Below are 11,423 nucleotides of genomic sequence, written 5' to 3' on the forward strand. Positions count from 1 at the left end.
AGTCACTCTGAATACTACCTTTCAGATTGCCATGTTTCCCAAGCTTTTCTTTGGTGATTTGCCTGGACCCAGCTGAGAACATAAGCATTTTGAGACTGATTTCAGCATGTTTCAGTAGTTCCGTGATCATTTCTCATTTGTGTTTCTTTTGGGTACACCTCTCTTATGGAGTGTGGATTACACAAATCTACCTCCCCACGGCCTTTTGGGCTCCATTTTTCAAAGAAGTTAATGCCATGGCTTTATGTTATCGGATACGTTTTCCAAATAGAAGTGTTTTCATTTCAGGATATCACCGTGGTCTAGCTGAGCGTTGATCTTCTTTAGCCCAAACCACTCCTTAGCTCCTCTCATCTGATACAGACTTGCTCCTTGAGATGTCAGGTTTCACTGCCTTCCTGCCTTCTTTGGGGACATGACTCTTCATGGTCAAGATGAACTAGGTGACTCACACCAGCGCATCGTTGGTTTTGGTTATTCATTTGATCTTGGTATATTGGAGGCTCAGAAGGAAACAGAGGGTTGCGAGTGTTTCAGACGCAGTAGGATAGTTGACCACCCGCTAAGCAGGTTGGTGTAAGAAATGACATTCCTGTTTCTTCTCTAGATATTTAATGCCACAAGCGAGCTGTCTAACACCGCTGCCTATCAGTCTGTCCGCATCCTCTCCGTGTCTCTCGTTCAGGCAGAGCAGGAGCTGGAGGACCTCGCTGAGGTTGACTTGCGATGGTCTAAGCCCACCTCAGGTAAGTGACTGCTGGAACACGTGCCATCTCTTATGTAGCGGGTTAGTGCCCCAGGTGGAATCTGTAATCCCGAATTTGATTCTTATCTATTGATTATGATCCAGTCATCCTGTTTTTCATTTTTTTATTGACTCTCTGCCCCATTCCCGGTGGTAGCCATTCCACAGCTTTATTCCCAAGACTCCACCAGCGAGTCTTTCTCCTTGCTATGAGCAGGCAACTGTTCCTTCAGCTTCACTCAATACATTGAGGCCGTTCAGCATGAAGTCTGCCAGCATCTCTCTTCAGTGCTCTCTTCTCCTTTTCTTTCCTCCCTGTTTGCCTTGTCTGCACACAACTGACAGGTGTCCTCTCATCGCTACCTCTGATGCGGGCTCTTACTTCCTTCAGGGCCGCCTTTTGTCCCTCAGGCTCAGTTCTTTCACCCACTGTCCATTCAGCCAGAAATTTTTATTTCATGCCTGCTCTGTGTGGCTCTGTGCTAGGCCCCAAGGAGATAGCAGTGAGCAAGACAGACATAGTCTCTACTCTTGGAGCTTAGCTTTTCTTTTACTATAATGGAACAAAGCAAAACTAAACATGACAACACTCTTCTCAAGGTGCCTTACCTCTCCCCTTTGTTAACACAAAGCAGGTATAAGGGATAGGTTAGATGGTGATTCGTGTTAATGAGACAAAATAGATTGGAGGGGGGCAGCAGAGACTCTTGGGTCTGGGATGGATAGTGGTTTCCAGAACATATTTTGTTTTCATTCTTTCCACGTGCTCTCTCTCTAACCCTTTATAATCTGTCTTCTGCTTCTATCTCAACAACTTTCTCACCTCAGAGTGACTACTGTTCTTCTAATTATACACCCTGGATACCTCTACAGCATTCGGCACTGCTGACCACCCCTTTTAGGAGCTGTACATTCCTCTTCGCTCGTGTGGTTCTCCCTTCCCCGTGTCTCCTCCTCTGTCTTCTCCCTGCTTGTCATTGCTTTCTTCAATCCCTTCCTCCACATGTGGCCCCCTGTGCTCTTTCTAGTCCCTTTTCTTTTTTCTCTGTACATGCTTTACCTTGGTCACCTCAGTTGCTCCTACATTCTCAGGTATTAATTCATTCAACAAATATTTGAGTGCGTCTTACCGTGTTTCTCTGAAAGTAAGACCTAGCCAGACAATCAACTCTAATGTGTCTTTTGGAGCAAAAATTAATATAAGACCGGTCTTATTTTACTATAAGATCGGGTATAATATAATAAAATATAATATAAGACCCCGTCTTATTTTATATTAATTTTTGCTCCAAAAGACGCATTAGAGCTGATTGTCCAGCTAGGTCTTATTTTCGGGGAAACAGGGTATGTGTCAGGTGTGGGTCTCAGTGCTGGGGGTATAACAGTGAGTGAAACAGGCAAGAACCCCTGATCTCATGGAGCTTGCATTCTAGAGCAGGGAAGTACAGAAAATGAATAATAAAATTAGTTACTTATATACGAAGTATCTGATACTATCCAGTATCATGCTATCTGAACTCTCCCTATAAGAACTTGGGAACTAAATTTATTTTGGTAAGTTTTTGGGTGAATCTTTTGGTCTATGAACTCGTACTACATGTTATCCAAAACTTAGGAATCAGTTAGATTTGGATAATGTGTTTGTACCTTGCTGTCAGCTGACTTTCACTCTCTGACTTCAGAAACCGAATAAATTTGGAGGTATAAGGGATAGGTTAGATGGTGATTTGTGCTAATGAGACAAAATAGATTGGGAGGGGGGCAGCAGAGACTCTTGGGTCTGGGATGGATAGTAGTCCCAGTTTTGAGTGGCCATGGAAGCCCCACTGAGAAAAGCGACATTTCAGTAATAACCCGAAAGAGGTGAGACGACGCAGGTATGTGGGGAAGAGCGCAGTAGGCCAAGTCCGCTCACATTTCCGGTCTCTCCTGCCTCGTCTGTCTGTAGCTGGGAAGCTTCCCTGAGTTGAAGGACTCATGCAATTAGATTGGACCCACCTGGATAATTCAGGACCATCTCCCGTCTCAAGGTCCTTAACCCCAGTCACACCTACAAAGTCCCTGTAGCCATAAAAGGCAACATATTTACAGATTACAGGTATTAGGGTGTGGACATTTGGGGGGGGGGCTGTTCTGCCTACACACCATCTCATTCGCAAGCATTTTCAAGTGACTTTCCATTTTTACTCCCCAATGCGACTCCAGCCTCCCCTCCAGCCTTATGTTCTTTTTGTAACCCATGCTCCAGGCAAACAGTTTTAAAATTTTTCCTAGCTTATGTGCCTTTTGATGTATTGTTTCTTCTGCCTAGAATGCCAGCTCTGCTGATTAAACGTCTGTCTATCCTTCAAGACTTCCCCACCCCTCTCCCCTTTCCTCTTACCTTTTATTTCTACCTGCCCATCGGTGAATCCAACATTATAACAGTCATGCACAGCCACCCGACACCAGCCCGCGAACACCTACTGACTCCGTTAGGTTCCAGATAAACTTGCATAGGATGAAGTCCTTGCCTTTAAGTAGCTAATAGTTTAGTGGGGTGAGGGGAACACTGCATAGAGTATCGTGGAAGCACCAGGGAGGAGTAGGCTTTTAATGATATGCCTTCATTTGATATTCTTTCTTTTGCAGTTAAAACCCTTTAACACTTGTTTGTACCTCTTGAGGCACTTAACCATATTTTGCCATGTATTTTGTTCAACTGAATAGATGTCTTATTCTATAGAATATAAGACCTGTGAGGAGAGATTCCGTGTTTCTCCATATCTCTTTGCTTGCTGTGTCCCAACCATCTAGAAGGGCCTGGCACTTAGTAGGTGCTCAATCAGTTTTAATTGACGTGAATTCCCTCTCATACTATCAACTTTTTTGAGTTCCAGGACTGTATTGAATTTGAGTCTCTAATAGGGCCAAGCCAGTGACTTACACATAGTAAGTAGTTCTTTAATATATATTAGGGTGAATGATCCCATCAGTTTTTCTGTGTGTGTTCATTCCTCTCTTCGTCAGCTTTCTTCTAACATGGAAATTGCCCTCTCTGGTCTATGTTGGTTACTGGGCTGTATGGACAAATGAGCTAGACTATACTGAAAATTCAAACACTGGTTTTGGTTTTTGTTGCTTTCCCTTTTGGCCAAACTTCCCATCACTTACTTGTCCGTGTTTTCATTACCATAACTATAAAATTAGGTATTAAACTACCCAGAAAAAAATACCAATTTCTTCTCGCCATGCTCCCTACTTGCTTATTCTTTTCCGCAGAGCTAAGGGGAAACGAAGGTGTGGCAAGAGAAGTGTAGGTGAGGCTAGTATAAGGACTCAGTGACCTTTCTGCCCCTCACCTCCTGAGGAGGACAATTAATAGTCCTAGATTCTCAGAAACCTGGAAGTGATGGGGGAGCTCGATGGGAAGCGTCCTTGCCTGGCTAGGCAGCTTTGGCTCCCTGCTAATGAGACAATTGCCCCTCAGTCTTATCCTACTTTTGGAAAGTCTTGGAAAGGAATGCAAGGAATGGCTCACCCCATTCTTCTCACCTAGACCCATCGTGTACCTACAGTATCCATCTCCTTTTTCCCTGACTCTTTCTCTTTAACTGTTTTCTCTGAACAGAAAACTTAGGCCATGGAAATTTCGAGTACATGTCAGCAATGTGCTGGCTCTTTGGGCGCTACCTGTATGACACTCTGCGGTATCCCATTGGGCTGGTCTCCTCCTCGTGGGGTGGCACACCCATTGAAGCCTGGTCATCTGGAAGGTCACTGAAAGCCTGTGGGGTCCCTAAGCAAGGGTAAGATAGCATCCTCTAGAGAAAGCTGACCAGGAAATTATATAAGAGAGAAGGATCATGGTCTCCTTTGGGGAGTCAAGTATGTATTGAATGTCCAAATATGTATTAACTCATTCCATGCACAGGTAAGGTATTATTTTCACCATCATCACCACCACACTCATTTGAGAATATATCAAGAAGCAATTATGATTCTTTTTCTTAACAATAGTAGATAATACTTACTGAAAGCTTTACGCCAAAAAATGTTATAAGCAGTTTATATGTATTAACTCATTTAATACTCACAACAGCCTCTTGAAATGTCGATACTATTAACACACTGTAGCTAAAGATACTAAATCTGAGAGAAGTTGAGTAACTTGCTCATGGATATGACTAGTAAGTGGCAAAGTCTAACTTCAGTGTCTGTCTCTTAACCACTGGGCTGTATCACTTACAAGCATAAGCAGCCCAACAGGAAGAACAAATATACATGTAATCAAAGAAGTGCATAGCATACTGGTTAGGAAAGCATATTTAAGACAAGCTGGACCAGGAAGAATGCTTGGTGGGGGTGGGGATGTGTGTGGGGAAAGGACTAGTTACTCTTACTAACAAAGATTGACAATATGTGAACTGATTGCACAGACATTGTCTCATCAGTTCTGGGCAGGCCTCTGGGAAGAGGGTGGACTTGAGCTCTTAGTTTAGCTTGGGTAAAGGCATGTCTGTGGGGGAGTGAAAACATTCAGTTTTGGAGCAGAGAGAATTGCCTGTGGTACAGTGGGAGGAATCTGGAGCCAGGCTTCCCATCTCTGAGGACATGGAAGGGACAATTCCAAGGGTGTGGGGAAGTGGGTGTTCCCCTACACAGATGCTGTGAGTATAAATTCATACAAGTATTCTACAGAGAAATGTAGGAACACGTTCAAAGCCTTAAAAAATGTTCCTTTTGACCCAGCAATTTGATTTCTGGGAATTTATCTTAAGGAAATACTTAAGCCTGTATGCAATGATTAAGCTATGAGAAAGAGAATCGTGGCAAAAGCTTAAAACAATCTATCCATTGACTGTCTATCCATTGAGTGCTAGTTAAATAAATTTATTGCCTGAGTGAGAGATTCATAATACAACATTCCTCCTCTCTGGTTTTAATGACCTTATCTGGAAGCTGGGATGGCCCACTCTGAATTCGCAGAAAACTGACTAACACACTTATCCTGGGAAGAACCTGGAGGTGAAATTCAGAGACTGTTCACACATTTACATGTGAAACAGAGTGGTTCAGTGTAATTCTGTGTTGCTTTCATCAGAGTTGGCCACAAGTGACAGTTGGATAGACGCCCAGCTTAGGGATCATGATGTGATCAATTACTAGCTTTCTCGTGACACTTGTGCATCTTGTTGGTTTCAGGTTCATTCTGTCCGATTCTGTAGCTGGTCCCAGTGAACGCTCTGTTCTCTGGAATGCCATGATCCATCCACTGTGTAATATGACTCTGAAAGGCGTGATATGGTACCAGGGTGAGTGTTCAATATGCTGTTTCTCCATTGTATCAGTTAGCTTTGCTGCGTACACACTCCCCATCCTAGAATTTGGTGACTTAAAACAAAGACAGATTTATTTAGGTCACTATTCTGTGGGCTAGCAGGGTGATTTTTCTGGTTGGACTGTTAAAGCTAATATCTGCTGGGATCTCTTAGGTGTCTTTGGCCACTGGCAAGTTGTCTAATGGCTGGATGACCTAGGATGACCCCTCCCTCATGTGTGTTGACTGGGAGCTATCTGCTGGGTTATCGTGGTTCTCATGTGACCTCCCATCTTTCAGCAAGTAGCTCAGTTGTGTTTATTATTTACATAGCAACCTCAGGGCTCCAGGTGTATCAAGAGAGAGCAGACCCCCCAAACTGAAGCACTTTCCAAGCCTCTGCTTGCATCATGTTTGCTGATGCCCCATTGGCCCGAGCAAGTCACTAAGCCAATCCAGAGAGACTATAGGAAGGCCCACTTCCTAAGGGCATGGATAGAGGCTGGGGAGTAATGTGTGACCATGTTTGCATCTACGCCAAACTCCTCTGACAGTGTGGACTGTTTTTTAGGGGAATCCAATGTAAATTTTAATAGGGACCTATACAATTGCACGTTCCCTGCACTCATTGAAGACTGGCGTCAGACCTTCCACCATGGCTCCCAGGGGCAGACAGAGCGTCTCTTTCCATTTGGATTTGTCCAGGTATGTGTCGAGGGGAAGAGGGTTTGTGGACTTTGGTGTGGGAATGTGCTGTTGAGATCTCTTTCCTGGAATCCATATTCCTTTCTTTGCTCTCATAGCTGGCTGGTCAAGAACTGAATGTAAGACTTAATTCATCTCAGTTCACTGATGGGACAATTAAATCTTTTTAAAAAGTTACTAAGTAACTAGTATTTCTTATTCGAAAAGCATTACATGTTTATTAAATAAATATTAAAAAGATACACACAAAAAAGCTAAAAAGATTTATAGTTCCACAATCTAGAAGTAAGCAGACATTTCTGCTCATGTATTTTTGAAATCAGACCCACACCATAATACTATACCTTATCTTGCTTTTTCTCATACTGTCATATTGTGAACATTTTTTTTCAGGTCAATAAATATTAACCTTAGGCACAATTTATAATGATCGCAGAGTATTCTGAAATATGGTTGTATTATAATTCATTTCACTAGTCCTCAATAGATGGTTGCTTTACACATTTTGCTTTTATAAGCAGTGGCATGTTTATGTTTCTTGTAGCTAAATCATTATACATGCTTAATTATTTCCGTAAGACAAATTCCAAGAAGTGAAATTACTGGGTTAAATTGAATACTTGTTAAGGCTTTGAACATGTTCGCAAATTTCTCTGTAGAAATTTATGAATTTGTATAGATGTATACTCCTAGCAACGTGTGAGAACGTCCACTTCCCTACACCCTCCCGAACTTGGTCTTGGTTATCCCTGCCACTCTGTAGAATAAACCTTGTTCTTTCACTGCCAGCCCATCGCACCTGCTCTTTGCCTGGAAGAATCTTTCTCTCCCATACTTTCCTCGCTAACTTTTAAGCATCCTTTAGGTCTCAGCCTGGAGATCAGTTAGGAAGCCTTCTGTGACTGTCCGAAGTCTGGGTTAGAAACCCCCTTCACCCAGATGGGGGATTCCATAGCACCCTTTACTTCCCTTTTTACTTAACCTGCAGGTTGCACACATGACCATATTTTCCTGGATCACTTTTAGATCCCCAGTACCTAACTGGTTGGCACTTATTAAATATGACCAAACACACAAATAAAAAACATACCAGGAGAAACCATACTTTTAATTAGTGGTAATTAGTCAGAAAGATTCTGCTCTCAGCCTTGCCTAAAAAGAATACGTAAACTTATTTAACGAAGTTCAATATGCCTCACGTATTCATAGGACCCCTCCAAGACCTCGACTTTTTAGGAGGGTGGTAGTTCTTCTGACTTTTCTGGAACATAGGAAGTTAAACAAGTAAGGTGTTACAAAAACGAGGCCCAACTCACAACATAACAATGGAAGGGGCTTTAATATTTGAACTGGATATGATACTTCTAGAGCTGCCTCTGCATGTTCACGATACCTTCTTCCAACCACCCGCCCATCTCCCCTACCTTGTCCTACTTTACCATACTTTTTTTAGGTAAAATTTTTATAGACACTCTTTGCACTTATAATTACTTTACAATCGTGTTCTTTCTTACATTTATTTTGACTTTGAAACAAGATGATTCTGCTCATTATTATCAAAATAGCAACTCCTGTCACCAGCTCTGTGTTACTGTTGGTGGGACTACATTTGGATTTTTGAGGCACTTTTTTTTTTGGTCTCTTGGTCTGTGTACATGGTGATTTGAATGTGATTTCAGCCAACTCAAGCTTAAACTGTGTGTTGAATGCTTATTATATGCCACGAACTGTGTAAGGTGCAGAAATAACATGCATCAGAGACCTGGTCCTTGTACTTAGGCCTCACAATTTAGTAGAAGCCCCTTAGCCTATGGGCTTTCAGTCCATCATCAAAAATATGTTGGTTACTTGTGGAAAACTGGGAATAGAAACATTCACCTTTAAAGGGAAATATCCAACATGACAATATAATGGTTCAGAGCATGGATTGGAACGAGTCTGCCTGAATTCAAACCCCAGCTCTGACATTTCTTTAGCTATGGGATTTTGGACAAGATATCGAACCTCTTGGTTATTTGAAGTTTTCAATGAGTTAACCCACGTAAAGCCTGGCACACACCAGATAATATTAGTGTTTGTTATTAATAAGAGAAGTCAGAAAATCTGGAAGGACAGTTGGTCTGTAAGGAAAGATGAGCTGGCTTTAGAGAAGTGTCAGGTCTGAAATGATGGTTGCAGTAACTGGAGCACAGTTAGAGATGAAGGACTCGAGTTCAGTGGAGAGACCAGCGCCAGACACTTGTGTCTGAGAGTTACTCGTAGAGAGGTGACCTGAAGCGTGGGAAGGAAAGAGAGCAGGAGGCTAGCGACTGCAGTCCTTAATACTACGCTTTCTTAAAAGGGGTTTAGAGGGCCAGTGGAACAGACTGCAAACTACCGTATGTTATTTGTAAAGTCCTCTGAATGTGGCCACTTTTTATTCTTTGGCTATTATATGCCTTCATTAGTAGCAATATTTGTACTAATCACCGTGAGAGACTGGACAGCACCCTACTAGATCTCAGATTAGGAAAAACACAGGAATTCGTTTGGTTGTGGAGTATGCTGGTGCCCCCATGTGGCCAGTATATAGTAGTGCAGCCAGTGAAATGGAGTGGAGAATTGCTGCAGGAATTCTCAGCAAACTGCCATTTTGAGAAAACTTCCTTGGCCTTAGTTAACATTTCTCCCTGTTGCGCTTCAGGCTGGTACATACCCTAGATCTTTCTGGTAGCTTTGTTGCTCTGATCCCCATCGTGGCACTGACTGTTAAACATGGTCTTCTGGGTGTCATGGGGGAACCAGTGGAATGACTCATGGATCTTTCTATCCCATTTTCTAGTTTTCATGAGATTCCATTGTGAAGCTTCAGTACCTCTTATTATTTCATAGATTAAAACCGATTTGCATAAGAGATTTTAATGAGAGAATTGGAAATATCCCTTACGTTCCGTAGTATTCCATAGCGCTTCTGCTATTATTGCAGCCTCTCCAGTGTTTTCCTGATGATTTTCCTGTCTTCCTGGAATAACTCAAGCAGTAGGAAAGGTCCTCTATTCAAAGCATCACTTGGCCACGTTTGTAGGGATAGTCTCAGGTGTTTCCTGGGCTCTGTGACTGGGAAGAACAGTGTATTCCTAATGCAGCGCCTCTGGTGGGGACAGAAATTTTGGAATGGAGTCTGAAGACAATGTGTTGCCTGCCCGGACTGTTTCCTAATTTGTGGTGTGACCTAACTGCTAGATCATGGTTTGTAAAGAGAGATGATAGGTTGATACCTCTCATTGGCTGGAACTAGGGCTAAGAATAAGGTGCGATCTAAATCAGAGAACAGGGTGATACAAAGAGCAGAGAAGTAAGGAAAGAAGAAATAGTGGGACCACATGCATCACAGTAATGTTAAATAATTTTTCGGAGAGCCCTCTGTCCTTGGCAGGAATAGGAGTCTATTAACTTTTAGTCCAGATGAAAGCAGACCCTATTTCCTTACCATGTGTACAGAATCTGACCGTTCCTACGCTAGTCTAAGCCTCCATCATCTCTTCCTGAGTTATTGCCTCCTTACTGGTCTTCCTGCTTCTACCTTTTCGTCTCCTTTAGGATATTCTCAGTATATTAGTTGAAGTGATCCTTTGAAGTGTGTGTCACATCAGAAGGCTCCATTGGTTCCTCCTTATGACTGAGGTTAAGCAGCCAGCCGTATGTTGTGTTATCTGTTCCTGCTTCCTTTTTCCTCTGACCTCATCTTGCGATTTTCTGTGCCTCGCTTAAGCCACTTCAGCCACACTCTCTGTCTTACTTTCTTTAAGCATACTAGGTATACTCCCGCCCCAGGGCCCACCATTTTCTTTTCCTTCTGCCTGGAAAGTTCTGTCCCCAGTATATTAGTTTTCTATTGTTGCGTTACAAATCACTGCGTATTTAGCAGCTTATTATCTCAGTTTTTGTGAGTGAGGAGTCTGGGTATGCATGGCTTCGCTGAGTCTTCTGCTCAAGGCTGCAGTGAAGATGTTGGATGGAGCTGGGGTCTCTTCTGAGGCCAAGGGTTTTCTTCCAAACTCATGTGTCTTCTGGCAGAATTCATTTCCTTGAAGCTGTAGAACTCATGAAGGCCAGCAGGAGAAAATCTCTGATTTCCAGGCCATCTTTTAAAGGGCTTATCTGACTGGGTTGGGTTCCCCATAATCCTCTTCTTTTTGGTTATCTTGAAGTCACCTGATAAGGGACCTTAACTTACATCTGCAAAATCCCAAGCAGATAATTCAGATGTTACCGATTCTGCGTGATGGATGTCCTTCTTTCTCTTGTGGTCCATATCCCGTTGGCTGCCTGGCTCTGCCAAGTTTGTCTTTCAGATTGCCTTATTTCGAGCCATCCCATTCCCAGTACTATCCTCTAGGTTAGACCTTTCTCTTTTGTGTCTAGAAGATTACAGTAGCATCCGAACTAATCAGTCTCTCTGCTTTCAGTCTTGTTTTCTTCACAGAACCATTTGTATGATCATTGAAGCAGTCTTTTGAAAGTCTTTATATCATGTTAGTAATTTCAGTGACTCTAATTTTTTTCTGTGTAATAAAAGTATGCTTTATTGTTCTTGTCATAAGTTAAATCTTAGTACATATTTTTCTAAACAATAAATATATGAAGCTTAGGAATAAATTTTACACAAACACACACATATAAGTATGTACATAC

The 11,423-nt window shown here is 42.4% G+C and overlaps 1 protein-coding gene across 2 annotated transcripts in view; it reads left to right on the forward strand.

Moving 5' to 3' along the window:
* Positions 1 to 11,423, forward strand: part of SIAE (sialic acid acetylesterase) — a 38,602-nt gene that overhangs the window by 18,920 nt on the left and 8,259 nt on the right. For both annotated transcript variants that reach the window (XM_074321706.1, XM_019710422.2), the window contains exons 4-7: positions 608 to 746; positions 4,356 to 4,533; positions 5,930 to 6,039; positions 6,616 to 6,749. In XM_074321706.1, coding sequence (XP_074177807.1) covers positions 608 to 746; positions 4,356 to 4,533; positions 5,930 to 6,039; positions 6,616 to 6,749 — 561 coding nt within the window. The remainder of the gene's footprint in view (positions 1 to 607; positions 747 to 4,355; positions 4,534 to 5,929; positions 6,040 to 6,615; positions 6,750 to 11,423) is intronic.

The sequence above is a fragment of the Rhinolophus sinicus genome, linkage group LG16 (assembly GCF_036562045.2).
Source record: "Rhinolophus sinicus isolate RSC01 linkage group LG16, ASM3656204v1, whole genome shotgun sequence".
Classification (NCBI taxonomy): Eukaryota; Metazoa; Chordata; class Mammalia; order Chiroptera; family Rhinolophidae; genus Rhinolophus; species Rhinolophus sinicus.